This window comes from Schistocerca nitens, chromosome 2, assembly GCF_023898315.1.
Source record: "Schistocerca nitens isolate TAMUIC-IGC-003100 chromosome 2, iqSchNite1.1, whole genome shotgun sequence".
NCBI lineage: Eukaryota > Metazoa > Arthropoda > Insecta > Orthoptera > Acrididae > Schistocerca > Schistocerca nitens.
In genome coordinates, this window is record NC_064615.1 from 891,652,452 (window position 1) to 891,670,324 (window position 17,873).

Sequence of the window (17,873 nt, forward strand, 5' to 3'; positions counted from 1 at the left end):
CCTTACAATGGGCAAACACTGCTAATATGTACTAATTATAAACTCTCCTTTTCAGACTAATTCATTCATTTACCATATACAGTACATCCCATCAAGAAGGGGAATCTTCAGGGATGTGGAATGAGTCAAAGAACTAATAAAAAAACTGTCACTATACTTAGTGCTATTCACACTTATGCTAATTGAATAAATCAGTAAGAAAGCTGCTACTGTGAAAAAACCTAATGTCGCATCAGTTTTATCCTAAGTAATATAACAACCACTGCTACTTGGGGTGCAGCTAGAACTTCTCCATCCCTAAATCTAGATATTTAGATAATGTGTAAAAAAAGTGCCCAATGAAGTCCACTTTTATTTTTATTTTTAACGGGTAGAGATTCCCAATTTCTTGCTTTATGTTAGACATGAGTCTGTGGAATATCTTACCACTCCACTCTGAACCTTGGACAAGGATACAAAATATACATGAAAATTAGTTTCGTATCTTGTATTGTGACTGTATATATCACCGTTCGGGCCTGGTAGTTTAGTGGTAAAGTGCATGCCTGAAAGCTGAGAGGCACAGGATCTAATCCATGATGGATCAAAGATTTTTCAGTCCGCATTTTAACCTAGTCTTCGCCTTTCAACAAAGTGAGGGGTTACCAGAAACAACAGATGTTTTGGAATCTCCAGTTGGATAAGTGGAGTAGCATAGGGAGATGCAAATTGCCAAAGTGGAGTCCAATAAAAGATTTGCACCAGGCCATTGAGCCACATGGAATTATTATCATTATAGCTGAAATTGACTTCTGTAATCAGTAACTGATACCATTAAGGAGAAAAGCCAGTGCCAGAAAAAAAAAAAAAAAAACTAGTGCACCTGAAAGATGACATTGATTTTGATCTGATGAAGGTCCATGCCACTTGGAGGATAACAGATGCAGAGTCCATGCAGGATAAGGTGGCTGATGCACAGTGACCAATTTTCATCCAAAGCACTTGGCGAGTTCATCGTTTGTTCAGGAGGGGAGGTCAAAAATGTTTGCAACATTTTGGCCAATCAGCGATGACAGAATTGAAGAGCAAGCCCTGCAATCTTTCTCAAATGATTTTACAGATATTATTAGCTAAAAAAATTATTTTTGCATTACTTATAGTTTCAGATGTCAGGTTCTTGATGATGTGACCATCACTTTGTTAACTGTCATAGTTACTGTGATATTTACATGTGAGTAAGACACTGAGAGAAATTTGAAAAATTTTGCGGTTAGTGCATATTACATAATATGTTACTGTGTATGAAATTTAGCTAATATATCAAATTTTTCTTTACACTTGGGTGGAGCTCTCCATCTGTCACCAAGCTCAAGAAAATTGATCTGCTGTTGTACACTCATTTGCGATCATGTGGGCTCATGAATCAGCCAAAATGAAATATCCACAACATTTCTCACATTTCATAAATGATTTGAGATATCAAAAAGAGAATTTGGAAAATGATAGCACACAAAGAGGAAAGCATTATGCCATATGTTTATTATGCAAAACTTCATTATCTAACGTGTTATTCCACTAACTATAGACTTTTTCAATGAAAGAATGTAATTTTAAAGGGTCATCAATAGCTGGTGAAATGAGAAATGCTAAGGGTTTGGGAACAAAGTAATTGAAGAAATTACATTAATTAAACAAACACTGTTTTTTTAGCCTTGTTTCACAATTCATTATTAATGTTATTGCACAACCTAGGTTTTGGTTTATAAGCCCATTTTCAAAAACATTACTGATTCCCAAAGATGATAATGCACAAATAAACATGACAAAGCAAAGATAATCATCTCAACTCCTTAAGGTATCAATCCATAGCTTAATGTACAATTACATCCATGACCATTTTTAACAAATTACAAACATTAGTGCACACTTACCAATTACACTACAATGATCAGGCTAAAGTTATTGTGCATCAGACAAGAGCTTTTTAAACATGATGGACTAGCGCCCAAAGTTTTGCTTCTATCCTGGGGCTGTGATCTCATCTAAAAGAGGTGAATAATTGAATTGGGTTTGCTCATTTAATAACAGGTGTGGGGATATACACATCTGTTTTTTAATTTCTAAAATTTCTAATTGGTTGAGTTTGGCCCTCTTTTCCTCTGTGTGTAGGACTTGTTCATCTATTGTGTATCTGTGGTTATTGTTCAGGGAATGTTCTGCAAAGGCTGAATCAGGCTTCTTCAATCTCCAAGCTTTTGAGGTGTTCTTTAAGCTTGGTACAGATTACCCTCCCCGTCTGTCCAATGTAGCAAGACTAACACTATCGGCATGTGATTTTATAAACCCCACTTTTTGTGATAGCTGGTTGGTCGTCTTTTGCATTGAACAAGAAACTACGTATTGTCTGATGGGCATAGAAAACCTCAGAGAAAGCCTTTGCCTTCAAGATGTTACTTATGCTATTTCATGTTTTCCCTACAAAAGGTAATTTGCACCATTTCTTTTCCCATTTGTTTTGTGTTTCTCATTGTGTACAGTAGGGACCTGGCTTGCTTCTTCTTACCTCAAATTTTATCAATGATGTTGGGGCAAATTCACATAATAATGAATTAATCTTTAAATGTAATTATTTCATGTTCTCCACATGCACTGTTGCAACAATAAATCTTGAGAGAACTGAAAACCTCTAGGAGGGTGTACTAATTTCTTTCAGTTGTGCATATCAGGATATGAGTGTAAGAATGTCACGATCTTTAACATCTATGGTTACTGCACAGCTACAATGCAGCTGTCATGCAGGGTGTCGAACAACCTACTCTGTGATTTTGCAATGGTCTCAGCTCCGATCGCAAAACGGGCTACTTTCAAGCCACACTAATCCAACCAGTTGGATTCATGTACCCTCTCTTTGGCCAAGATGTCATCTGTGATATGCACGAATTCATTCACTCCAGGCCTCATGCAGCCAGCTGCATTGCCTTACAACTCACCTACTGCGCATCAAGTTGTGCCATGTGTGGAGCCAAACTGCACTGCTGTTCTTCCTCTATGGATGTCACCATAGCAACCTACTGGACTGGGGGCTCATCTCATCATTTAGATCAACCAAAGCACGTGGTTCACCACTGTGGAAAGCATTTTTATTTTGAATGTCATCTGTGACAGCACAAAGTTCATGACACAGGTTACTCACTTGGTTGAGTACATGGATGCAATCAGCGATATCAGCCTTGCACCACCCTTGACCAATAAATACACAGCTATTAAAACAGAACTCCTCTACTGTCTCTTCTGAAGGTACAAACATACGGAATAGGTTCACAGATATGCGAATGGCTCAAAGACTTTTTAAGGAGTACGTTGTCCTTGACGGCGAGAGTTCATCAGAGACAAGGGTGTCATCGGGAGTGCCCCAGGGAAGTGTGATAGGACCAATGTTGTTCTCTTCATACACAAATGATTTGGCGGATGGGGTGGGCAGCAATTTGCAGTTGAAGTTGTGTGACTATAGAAGGATACAAGATGACTAACACAAAATTTCTAGTCGGTGTGATGTGTGGCAGCTAGCTCTAAATGTAGAAAAATGTAAGTTAATGCAGATGAATGGGAAAAACAAAGCCATAATGTTTGGATACAGCATTAGTAGTGTTCTGCATGACACAGTCACGTTGTTTAAATATCTGGGTGGAAAGCAATATGAAATGAAAGAAGCATTTCATGACTGTGGTAGGGAGGTGAAAACTTTGCTTTTTTGGGAAAAGTTTAGGAAAGTGTGGTTCATCTGTAAAGGAGCTCGCATATAGGACAGGATCCATACCAAGTCAGAATAAAGGAAGACATTGAAACAATTTAGAGGTGGGCTGCTAGATTTGTACACGAGTGTTACAGAGATGCTTCAGGAACTGAAATGGGAATCTCCTGAGGGTAGGCAATGTTGTATTCGAGGAGCAGTACTGAGACAATTTAGAGAGTCAGCATTTAAAGCTGACTGACTTGTTCAGGTTGTGCCAGACCAATATGCTGTGCACTTGCTGCTGTTAGATCGTTTCATTTTTTAGTGTTTTCTGCTTGCTTAAGCTGTTATTATGGCCTAGAGTATCTTTTTCTGATGTTTGCACGTCAGCTACAGCACCTTTTCTAGTTAAATAACACGTATGACATGTGAAGTTGTCACAATATTTCTCTGCTGTGAAGATGACCAATGCTTGAAACTGGTTGTGAATAAATATATTGTAAGACAGCACAGTGTGTGCCCTGCACTTCTCCAAGTGTTAACATTTACTTAGACACTGAAGGGACATCATTTAGTTCCAATATGATGCCTGTATAGGAGTTTAAACTGACTATAAATCACTCTCTGGACATGTATGTTATGAGTAAGTGGATGAAGAACAAAACCACAGTAGTTTAATAAGAAAATTTGGAAAATGCTGAAAAGATAAAGGCCAGGTGTGAGCAGGACTCACACCCTGAGGGTTCCCCACAAACTTAATTATTTATACAAACAGTTCATCCATTCTGTGAATAGAGAATCCTATCGAGTTTTGCCTGTTATCAGCACTGATGCTCACAAGATATTCATCCCCCAGGGATTTCAAGGCTTTTTAGAATGTTTTAACTTCAAGTTTGAAGTCAGATAACAAATGACTCTGACAGAATTACAAATTAACATTTTTTTCCCCTTTTCTTGTGATTTGAAACCTGGTTTACTGCCAAATTTCAAGTTTCTAGGCCAACAGTAAGTGCCCTCTATGCTTTAATGAGTGAGTTTGCGAGTATCGAACTACATGACATAAATGCACAATAGCACTGACTTACATGCTTAACTTTTTTACACCACCAAAGAACCATAGACCTCAGTAGGTGACATAAATTTCAACTTCATCTGTCCACCTGTTTCTGAAAAAAAGAAGCCTTAACTGACAGAGGGACAGGCAGACAGTTGGATAACAAACAACAAAAAAAAAAAATTTTTTTTTCATGTGATATAATTACAAGCTAACAATTTTCATATTTTTTTCCTCTGACTGTACTGTGAAACTCGCTTCTTTCCAATTTCATGATTCTTGGTTGACAGGAAGTACCTTATGTGGCAAATGGCTGTATGTTTTAACTTCAAGTTTGAAGTCAGATAACAAATGACATTGACAGAATTACAAATTAACATTTTTTCCCTTTTCTTGTGATTTGAAACCTGGTTTACTGCCAAATTTCAAGTTTCTAGGCCAACAGTAAGTGCCCTATATGCTTTAATGAGTGAGTTTGCGAGTATCAAACTACATGACACAAATGCACAATAGCACTGACTTACATGCTTAACTTTTTTACACCACCAAAGAACCATAGACCTCAGTAGGTGACATAAATTTCAACTTCATCTTAGAAGCTTACATTTAATACTTTGCCAAGGGACTATATACTTTAGTATGTGGCATTCAGTTCAACTTGATATGTCTATCTGTTCCTGGAAAAGGGGCAGGGGGGGGGGGGTTATGGCTTAACAGACTGATAACAAATGACAGAAAACATTTTTAATTACAGATTCACAAGGTTTGGATTTTTTCCTTTACTTGAGCAGTGAAATCTTACTTCTTGCCAAATTTAACAATTCTAGATAATGGAAAGTACCCAATAGGTTTTAATGAGTGACTTTGCAAGGATCAAAATATGTGACATAAATGGCCACCATATCTTTTGGCTGCACTGACTTAGAACCTTACATTTATTACACTGCCAACGTACCACAGATCTTAGAATGTGACATTAATTTCAATATTTCAATTTCTAAATAAAGACACACATCAATTTCTTTCAGATGTATGGTGAACATGTAATAAAGTCCAACTGTAAAAAATGGTTCAAATGGCTCTGAGCACTATGGGACTCAACTGCTGTGGTCATCAGTCCCCTAGAACTTAGAACTACTTAAACCTAACTAACCTAAGGACATCACACACATCCATGCTCGAGGCAGTCGCACGGTTCCGGACTGCGCGCCTAGAACCGCGAGACCACCGCGGCCGGCAGTCCAACTGTAGCTCCAAGTTGTTGGAATACTGATTTTGAAGACATTGGTGCCGAATCAAGTTTTCAGAAGATTTCATCTAGCTGGGAGTTCGACAATTAATACAACTCAGATGTGTAGTTTATTAGTAACATATGTATTATACAACAAACTCTCACAACCTCTTGCCTCCCTCTCAGATATCAGTGACCCTTTCCCAACCTACCCTCCCACACCCAGCCACCTTTCTTTTGTCACCCATTCCGTCTGAAACAGCCCTTCACTGCAGTAACTGCAGAACTGCAGTCCCAGCACAATGTATTCAGCCATCACAATGTAGCATTACAGGTGTGTGCACATATGTGTGCACTATAGCTTAGAAACAGATTTTTCCAAAAGCTAGCAAAGTTTTCAGTCTTGTTTACATGCCTATTGATGACACAGCACCTCCACAAATTGGTGAGTTGTTAACCTTTACTCCACACAAAATAAATCTCTACTTATTTTCTTGCAACAACAAACACAATAATATTTCCAAGTGCAGTTGCAGCAACTATATAAATAAGGTTGGTTGAACAGAATGGATAGTGTATTCGAAAGATGTTATAATGAACATTGTCAACATAAGTAAGACAAGGGTAATGGAGTGTAGTCAAATTAATTCACATGATGGAATAGGAATTTGTTTGAGAAAGACAGCACTAACATAGTAGAGAAGGTTTGCTATTTGGCATGCAAAAAGGTACGAGTAAACTTGTTGTTTCATTCAAGATTATTTTTGTGTACTGAGAATTTTAATTGTCCTATTACACAAGTTGATAAATTTAAACTTTTTTCCTGCATCTGGTTTGTAAATGGGTGGATTTACCTAATTTTGGAGTGCTGAATATACTGGTAAAACCAGTTTTTCTCTGTGACATGACATTTCCTAGATACACAGCAGAATAAAAAAAAAGGTAATAGCGACAATGGACACCATTAAGTCAAACAAAAATACACATTCAGGACGTTTGAAATCAATACTATTTTGTATGTATATATGGACATGATGCCAATAAAAGGTCCAAATTAGTTCTGAAGATATTTTCACCTTTAATTGTCTTTGGTTTTTTAAAAATGCAATGACGGAGCTCTTGTTTTGTTTGCTGTTTCATCACTCTCCCCAGCAGTAGTCACCCAACGTCAAAGGGTTCCAATGGCCTTAGTAACAGTGTTCTATGGTAAGAATGTGTTTGTGAAAGTATTCACCATGCTCATTGCTTATGGCTCCCAAATTTTCTGGGAAGAAATGAAGGTGAGAATGTAAAAAGTGAATTTTAACAGACATTCTACACCCCATGTTCTCATAGTTGTCCAACAAATCATTCACAATGGTAACATAGTTTTTGTCTTTTCTGTTACTCAAAAAGCCCTTCACAATTGCTTTAAAAGAAGATCAAGCAGCTAACTGGATCTATGAGTTTGGTATCAAAGGTTGGATCTTTCAGAAATTTTCTTATTTGTGGTCCAACAAATATTCCCTCTTTCAGCTTTGCCTCAATTTGGGAAACTTTTCTTTTAAAAGATTGAAGGCCTCATCTTCCTTATCCAAAGCTTTTACAAAGTTCTTGATAAGGCCCAACTTGGTATGAAGGGGAGGCAAAATGATTTTATCGAGCTCAACCAATGGGGTATTGTTCACATTTATGTTTCCAGGAACATATGACTTCCTTATAGGCCATTCCTTGACTGTATAGTGGTTCTTGGTGTCACAGCTTTCCCAAAGACACAAAAAGCAGCAGTATTCGAATCCAGCCAGTAAACCTGTAAGAAGCGCAACAACTTTTAATCACAGCAAAACTTATATTTGATTGCCTCTAGCAGCAAAGGCATATTTTCGTAAGTTTCTTTCATTGCTACTGCGTAAGCCAAAGGTACCGATGGAAATGCATTGCCATTATGCAGTAGTACCACTTTCAACCTGGTTTTACTGGAGTCAATAAATAGTCGCCACACCTGTGAATTACGCTGTACACCTAGCTGCATCATCAGACCACTGACATCTCTACATACACACATTGAATTCTGCATATCAAAATACTGAGCGGAGGATGCACCTCTTGGTCTGAAACAGGAAATTTTTGTCCCTGGAGCTAGAAGGTTCCGTTGTTGCAGTCTCGACTCAAAGAGTTCAGCTTGCTGTTTTGAAAGTTTTAGATCGTGAACCAAATCGTTCAATTCCTTTTGATTAAAGAGCTGAGCGAACTGTTATGATATTGAGGGCAGTACTCTTCTATATGTTCACTACGTTCTGATTCACTTGACATGGTGTCTGGTTCCGTGGCTTTCAAGTTACAGATAGGAACAGGCAAGCCCTCATCATGCCTGGGCACAGGCAAATGCACTGAAGATACATTTGGACATTCTAATTTTGCTTGAATGTCCCGAAGTATTAGTAAGACAGAAGTAACAGTCTGAATAATGGTAATTAGGCTCACACCACACCGTAGGAACAGCGAATGGCGTGGCCTGGTGTTTTCCTTTCAACCACTTATATGCTTTGTTAACCAAATCAGTGATTGGTTTTCTTTGGGCTTTTGGAGTGAATTTCCCACTCACATAACAAAAGTTGTCGGGGTGTTTAGACAGCAACGAGATTTACTAGTTTCCATTTTTCTTAGTGCAAGTTTTAAACACAATAAGTTTGCACTATCTTTCGCACGAAACACGCACTGAGGATGTTTTTCACACCACTGGATTGCCACACCAACCATTTACTGACAATTTGTACATCTTCTAGCACTCCTCTGCAATTCAAAAACAAACAATTCAAAATCAAAGCAGAAGAACAGTAAAAAGTGAAATACTGAATACAAAAAACAAAAACCATGTAAAAACTCAAAAACACTTTGAAAGGTATATTTGGATTCTACACACCAAAATGCATAGTAATTGATGTATCACATCCCAGATGCAAAATGGTTGTTGATTAGTGTTATTTTCCTTGGGGATCATGTGATATTACTTTTGTTTCTTTTGTACATTTGCTATCCATTGTAATGAAGTGGTTTCCATCAGTAAGAACTGTTCCAGGCAGTCAAATATCAACTGACATATTTCTTATGACTGTGTCTCATTTAACACTCAACGAGACGTGATGCACTCCTCCTCAATGGGAGTCTACCCTATCTTTCTTCTCCTGGGATATACCAATTAACTTTCTGACATATATTTCATATGTTTCCAATAATTTTTCTATGGAAAGAGGGATTTTAATCATTGGTTACTTGTAGTTGTGAATGATGACAGCTGCCAGAGACAATCATATGCATTTGGCACCACAGAATGAATGGCAGTGACTTGTACACAGCTCTGGACAAATCTACATTATGGGCCCCTCGAGCCTTCTAAGCAGTGGTCAGGGTTTCAGCTCTGGTGATGTCACCCACAGATGGAGGATGAAACATCAGTGAAGAATTTTGTGTACTGACCACAGCCTCTTGCACTAGAAATTTTAAGACATCCACCACTATCTATAAGGATTTCAACTACCTTTTATGTCTTAGTACTAGGTGTGGCTGACTGCACTCTATGACAGGCATGATGATGATGTGGCAGACAATTTACAATATTTGGTCTGTGCCAACATTAGGTTTTCGAATGCAGGTTGGGTTGATAGACTGTGATGTTGATTGGTGGTGTAGCCTGATATATAGCTTTTTTTTGAAAGGTGGCTGGCTGGGAGCTGGAGAGTACATCAAACACTTCAGTTAATTCAACAAATTTGCGTTTAAAATTCAAATGTCTCTAAGCACTATGGGACTTAACATCAGAGGTCATCAGTCCCCTAGACTTAGAACTACTTAAACCTAACTAACCTAAGGACATCACACACATCTATGCCCAAGGCAGGATTTGAACCTGCAACCATAGCAGCAGTGCGGTTCCGGACTGAAGTGCCTAGAACCGCTTGGCCACAGCGGCTGACGTTGCATTTAAAGCTGATTATAATGCATGGATACCAAGGTCTGATATTCTTCAATGGCTTGAAGTCCAACATTGAACATCAACAAAGGTTTTCATTCCCTGGCTTGGACATCAATCTACATCTACATCTACATGGTTACTCTGCAATTCACACTGAAGTGCCTGGCAGAGGGTTCATTGAACCATTTTCATACTACTTCTATACCATTCCACTCTCAAATGGCATATGGGAAAAAGAAACACCTAAATCTTTCCGTGTGAGCGCTGATTTCTCTTATTTTATTATGATGATCATTTATCCCTACATAGGTGGGTGTCAACTAAATATTTTCACATTTGGAAGAGAAAGTTGGTGATTGAAATTTCGTAAATAGATCTCGCTACAAAGAAGACCACCTTTGTTTCAGTGACTGCCACCCCAACTCGCATATCATATCAGTGACACTCTCACCCCTATTGCGTGATAACATGAAACGAGCTGCCCTTCTTTGCACTTTTTCGATGTCCTCTGTCAATCCTACCTGGTTAGGATCCCACACTCTTCTTTGTTTAGTGCCAACTGCAACTTTTCGCACTATACAGAAATTCTCTCTAGATCATTTTTAATTGACCATTTGATGATTTTACTAGATGGTAAATTACAGCATCACCTGCAAACAATCTAAGGGGGCTGCTCAGATTATCACCTAGTAGATCATTTATGTAGATGTAGACGTAGATATTTCATAAGTTGGTGTAGATTTGCTGAAATGTAAAAACCAGTTGGAAACCAATGTCTTCAAAATAAAACAGGTGAAAATGAAATTTTTTTGTCATAGTCCCATTCCATCAAAATGAATGTCCCATTTCAACACCTGAAGAAATTATTTGAATAAAACACGTAGGATTAAATAAAACTATTAATACTGATTTGAATATTGACTCTTACTTATCAAGCACACAAGATTTCAGAGTCCAGTTCTCATTTTATGGCCACAGAAAGAGAATCCCTGTTTCAATAGCAATTCAATCTTGAAATGTGAAACACGTTAAACTATTATGTGTATATGCACGTTTGATCACATGGAATGACAGAGATGGTCCACATTTCCTGAGATTTGTTGCAGTTAATCTCAGTGTGGCACCCGCTTTAAATCACTCTAAATATATACTCTCAGTTATTTAATGGAGATTACTATTTATAGGGATTATTGAACAACTGTGTAATCAAACAATGGATCTGTCCATTCGTTTATGTGCAAAACATTAATATTTGTCCATAGTGAAAGTCAACTGCCAGTGTGTACTGGAAGCACTGACTGTCTGCCAGTCTTTCTACACTTCATTACTATTTTCTAGTATTGTGACTGCTCCATACATAAAAGCATTATCAACAAACAGTACCATGGAGGTTGGTCCTGTCATACACTCTGGGACATGCTCAAAGTTACTTAAGCTACTTAAGGTTTGTCTCAGTTAAGAATGAAATGTTCTGTTCTATTTGCAAAAAACTCTTTGACCCAGTCAAAACGCTGGTTTGATATTGTGTATGCTTGTTTTTTTGTTCATTAGGTTGTAGTATGGAACTGTGTTGAACACCTTCCTCAAGCCCCAGAACACGGCATCAACCTGGGCATCAGTATCTACAGCCTGCTGTATTTTGTGGATGAACAGAGCAAATTAGGTTTCTCACAATTGTTGTTTGTGGAATCCATGCTGATTCATGCAGAAGAAATCTCATAATATGTGAACATGAAGTGTGTTCCAAAATACTACAACAGACTTAAATCAATGGTATAAGACTACAGTTGCTTACATCTCAGTCTGAAGACCTTTCCTGAAAATAGTAATGACATGTGAATTTTTCCATTTACTTGATGTGCTTCGTTCCTCTAGCAACATAAAATAAGAATGCTGCAAGAAGAAGAGCAAGTTCTTTTGTGTACTCTATGTAGAATCTTCTTAGTACCCATCAGGTACAGTTGCTTCTGCCTGTTATACCACTACCACTTACCTTCATATCTGACAATGTTGTGATCATGCAATGACGGGAAGGAGAGATCACAGCATTATCCTTCTCAGTGAAGAAATTTTGGAAAACTCAATTTAGTATGGGCAATGAGAGAGTGTATAAATGACTTTGATCCATTTACTGACTTAACCATGAACAGAAAATTTTAAAAGTGTAAAAATATTAAAGGAACAGTATTAAGTAAAAAAATCTAATATCACCATTCCCGTAGGGACTGAAAAGATAAAATTACCCTAATTACAGTGTGCCCACAGGTACTGCTTAAGCAGTCATTCTCTCAAAGTCCCTTTATATGAATGGACAGGAAGAAATCTTAAGAAACGTTGGAGACTGGCAACTTAGAAGAATATTGGAACTAGGAAACTTGCCATTAGTGCTTTTATTTAAAGCATTACTTGATGTATTCTCAAGAACAACACACTCTAAAAGAAGGGCCGAGTTTCAAGATTTATTCTTCCAAAATAATTCTAGAAATTGAAAACAGTAGGGAGAACCAGTCAAGGGGCAGGTCACAGTACGTCTGTACATTTTCCTCATATGAAATGAGTCCAGTTTTCAAATGAGGTGACTTGCGCATTGAGAAAATAGTGGCCTGGTGCCATCTTTTTAACATAAAGTTGGGGCCCGAGCTGTGCTTGATCTCCAAAGTGTTAATTCCTTGTGCCACATAATGTATCTTCGGCCATGTGCTCCACAGAGGTTTGCAGAGTGTAGGTATTGATGGAGAGTCCCTTCTGATCTTAATGGAAAGAACTGGGTCAGATTGGTAAATAGTGAGTCACAGCAATAATGGAAAGGTTAAAAAGACAATAACTCCACTTCATCTATAGGACTGTTGCTGACTGAATAAGTGCTGACTGCCTTTCCAATAGTATTAAATAAATATTTAGTAGACTTATGAAGTATTTATAAGATACTTTTTACAATTTTCCATAGATCACTATGTAATACTTTTACAGACTATGTGTAAAGCTGTTGTAAATAACTGTGCAGCCAAATTTATACACTATTGAAATATTTATCATACCTTTGCTTCTCAGATAACATGGAATTTCGACAGCATGACCACATACTGGTCTAATGTGACTGTGTACAAGTTCCTCACACTGTGAAGTGCATGGATTGCGGCACATGCTCTTACAATGATGTCCACATGGGAGAAGTCTTTTGCAAGTCTTTCTACACATATTACGTGTGGGTTCTTGAGAACATTCTGCAGGAACTTCATGTCCACAGTCTGGAATAACTTTTTGTACCTGTAAGAAGAAATCAATCCTTCTTATTCACTACATCAGATGATAATTAGTCATTTTCAGTAGAATACAGTTTATAAGACACCAAACAAGATACATGAATTGTCCCATTGAGTCTGTAAGAGATGAAGGACATATGTGTTACTTCTTTTTCAACAATAACAGTTTTACAAATAGGGGATGAGCACATAATATTTTAACAGCTTTGCAGTGGAGTAAACAGATAGGTAGAATGGACATAACTCTAGCAACTCTGAACTTAAAAAATTCTCAAAATAAGGGACCTAATTTCCAAGGCTTTCACACAACATGTGTTGATAAAAAAAAGACTGTTAAGGAACAAGTCAGAGTTTTTCAGCCTCAAACATAACTGATATTCATTTTTTACATACAGTAAGATTCAACCATTAATTAAAATTTCTATTTAGTAAAAATGAATGAAATTATATCATTTTGCTTCCTTGATCAATACAAGTTCAGTCTCACAGTTATCTTAAAAATGTAAATTATTTTATGTTTCCTTCTAGAAATCACAATTCTAATACAGTTTCATTTGAACATTTGTTTGTCAACATAGCCTAGATCTGACTTACAGCTTTCAAAATTAGGAAGCAATTAACACTCACTAGGAATCAAAAGAGTAAAAATAAACAGTGCGAAAATTAAAGCATGTGGTTAATTGCATAAGAAACGCTCTGCAGCAACTGTTAATTAGGTGATCCCCTTTGATAAGATATGTTTGGAGAGTTTTCCCTCAGATAATATGATTCACTAAGGTCACCCCCCCCTTTCCTTCTGAAATATGTCAGAGAATTCATATACAATTAATTACTACAATGGTTGACAAATGCATAATTTATGGCATTTAATCAATAGCAGGCCGATTTCTTATTGGCTTCTAACAAACAGCTCAACAAATAACAAACTCTTAAAAGTAAGTTAAAAACTAATCACAATGTTAACACTCATATGGTGTAAATGAAATGATAGGCCTCTCCACACACACACTAAAATTCAAAGATTAGAAGAGTCATGAGCATTGTTACCCACAAAACATTATTTGTTTATTAACAAATTTGTCGGTAGTTCAATGTGTCGGTGTAGTCAGAGTGTAACCAAAAAGTTGCTGGCTCAAATCTCATTAGTAGCTTACTTTTTTTAAATTCCATATTTATTAACAAGTGTAAATGATGATTAATAAATAAGGAATAATAATTTCTTCATAAAAATAACATACTTCTATTTTTAAATACCAGTTATGTGAAAGTGCGAGCGTTCACAATAAATCAAAATTTGGAACACAAATGCAAAACATCAAATGAAAAGCAAATAATTTTTGATAGCTAAAGATTGAATAATATTATTTGATGCTTACAATTTTTTTCATTTTAAAAAGGACAAAATAAAAACATTTTTTTTACAAAAAAAAAATTAGGCTTCAATATTTGTTAATTAACATTTGCATTCATTAATAACTATGAAAAAATTAATTAAAAAAAACTAGTAGTGAGATTCAGACCAGTCACTTTATAAGTTGATTATGCTATGTACTGAGCTAACAATGAATTTGTTAATAAACAATAAATGATACTTAACAACATTGCAAATTTTCTAATCTCCAAAGGTGTTTTTGAGAATTATGCCATACTGATTAGGGAAATTGGTGTCTGGGCATTGAATTTCAAATCCTATGACTATACCTAAAATCGAAGACACCTGAGCTATTTGTAAGGCACCATTGTCACATATGATACAGAACCATTATTGGTCATAGTATAGACAAATGATTTAGGGACTGGAAAACATAGTAATTATTTTTGGCAAAATTTGCATATATTTTCTGCAAAATTTGCATATATTTTTCTGAAATTCACACACGAATTTAAATGGTTGTCATGCTAGTGGAGTGAAGACAAACAAATCCTTTGTTCTTTGAAGTTGACTGATAAAAAAAATGTTAATTGGGAACTTTTTGACTGGAATGTTTGCTTTTGCAAAAACTTCATCACCTTTTCTTATGAAACAGCCTTTATTTTTGTCATTCGGCTGTAGTTAAGCTTTCAGAAATGATTGTTCTGTTGAAAAGCAGTGGAATTTTTCCACCGGTGAACTTAATGTGTCTCCGATTTAAAGTGTTTCTGGACATTATTTGCCCTGTCCTGTGAAATTAAATGACTGCAAAATCTGCAGACTATTAATTTTGACCTTTCGTGTGCATTCACAGCCATGCAACACATGCCTCACAATGCTAAAATAGAACTGACAAGACATTCAGCACAGAAGTAGAACTGAATGTACAGTAACATTATTTTAATGTTAGGGGAAGAATTTCAGCACAGTTGAAAAAATGTTAGAGATTTTGTTTTCCCGTTGCTATAGTGCAGAGAGCAGGCTGTAGTGCCAGATGGCTGCAAGGATAAACAAACTAGAATTTTGACCAGCAGAGGGGCAAGGAGTGGTGCAGAGAAACAAGCCCTGCCTCCCTCTCACACGGCTGCAGTCTGTTACAGAACTGGCACATTCTCACAGGGATCGCCAATCTCTTCTGGTGATGTAAGAGTCATAACTGAAATCTGTGATGGATCAGGACTAATTGCTTCACTTACTTCAAAATAATAAGTGAACACTACAAGCAAAAGTCATGTGGGCTCCCGTCAAAAATCGTATCTAACTGGCAAAATGTGTCGAAAGTGCAACAAAACAGTAAAGAATGCTATTATCTGTGCGCTGTGTGTCTTCCATTTCTGTTGCAGGAAAATTGATCCTTCAGTGAAAGAAAATCCAAAACTGCTAGCACTCTGGAACTGCATCACATGCTACGATGAAAACAGTGAAAGTAAAGGACAGTGACTTAAATTGTGAACTATCACTAATGCGTGAGAAGTTATTTGATGAATTTCGCAGTCTCAGTAAAGAAATTGATCGAATTCAGAAGGATGTGGCTAATTGACCCAATACAATAACCATGTGCTCTATGTCAAATGTGAAGAGAGTTATTCTTAATTGTAGAAGTGTTGCTAATAACAGTATTGAAATGAGCCAAACTTTTAAAACTAGGATTGTGTATGTCGATCAAGAATGCATTTTGTGTTATTCCAATAATAAAGAGCCTGAAAAATATGAGATAGAATTAGATAAGATGGTTAAAGTGTACACTATTCACCAGGTAAGCCCAACAGTTTGTAGTGTAATTACACAAGACAAGATGAACTATACCGTTACTAATCTCGAAAATAACTCCGATAATATAAACAATTCGGGCATTCAGCGATCAGGAAACAGAAATCAGGATGGTCTAATTGATACTACGAATCATATTGAGCTTCAAAGTGTAGACAAAAAAAGGACTCACGGAAATGCGTCTCTCCAATGTTTAATGAAGATTCACAACTATCTGCCACAAATTCCGAAAGTCATAAGAATGCACAGCCCCAGTGTGACAAAACACGAAAGAGTAACATAAGGTTTATTGTCCTTGGTGATAATCATGGTTGTGGGATTGCTACATGGATCAGTTACAGAATATCTGAAAAAGCAATAGCATTTGTTAAGTCTGGTGCTCCCACATCTGAAATAGGAAATCTCGTCCACCTGTCTGAAGTAGGCAAATTAACCTATAATGATTTTATTGTGTTGTTTGGAGGAGCAAGTGACGTATTTAAAAATGAAACTACAAAAGCTACTGATGAATTAAAGAAGTGTTTAGGACACTTGACTCATACAAATGTTCTGTTAATGATTATTCCATGCCAATACGACCCACCTCCACAGTCGTGTGTAAGCCGAGAGATAAGTTCTGCAAACGTGTTACTCTCCAAAATATGCACATAATACGAAAACGTAGAAGCTATTGACCTAAGTGGTATAGGATGTAAATTCCAAACTAAATATGGACTACACCTAGATGGGCTACGGAAGCAGCTTGTTGTGGAAAAAATAAACATACATGTTGTCAAGAAATTGGAGATAAGACATGCAACAACAAAGAAAACAGATATATCATCACATCATCTCTGTTCGCCAAAACAGCAATCATCTCCCTATTATGCAGAAGTGGTACACAGCACACTGGAAGAAAAGAAGCAGATTCCATCAATGCAGAAGAAGACTCCAGCCTCCCACACAGATGGTTTTTTATGGAAAGATCCTTAGCAAGCAAGAATGAGTCAGTGATATAATAAAATGCTCTTAGGAATCTCAAATGTTAATGTAAATTCGGGTACTTGTAATCACATAAATTACAGCAACAAAAATCTTTCTGTTTGCCATCAAAATATTCAGTCAATAACAAATTTTTATATGTAGAGATCTTACTAAATACAGAACTTAACTTTATTAATGTTCTGCGCATTACAGAAAACTGGCTAAATAATGACTAAATTGACTCTTTTTCTATACCAGCATACACACTAGCAAATTATTTATGTAGAAACAGCTATAAAAATGGAGGTACCGCAATTTTCATCAAGCATGTGTTAAAATACACTCCTGGAAATTGAAATAAGAACACCGTGAATTCATTGTCCCAGGAAGGGGAAACTTTATTGACACATTCCTGGGGTCAGATACATCACATGATCACACTGACAGAACCACAGGCACATAGACACAGGCAACAGAGCATGCACAATGTCGGCACTAGTACAGTGTATATCCACCT

At 36.8% G+C, this 17,873-nt stretch overlaps 1 protein-coding gene across 1 annotated transcript in view; it reads right to left on the reverse strand.

The window, feature by feature from the left end:
• Positions 1-17,873, reverse strand: part of LOC126235420 (NFX1-type zinc finger-containing protein 1-like) — a 362,382-nt gene that overhangs the window by 165,735 nt on the left and 178,774 nt on the right. The window contains exon 7 of the mRNA XM_049944143.1: positions 12,988-13,216. Within this exon, the coding sequence (XP_049800100.1) occupies positions 12,988-13,216 (229 nt within the window). The remainder of the gene's footprint in view (positions 1-12,987; positions 13,217-17,873) is intronic.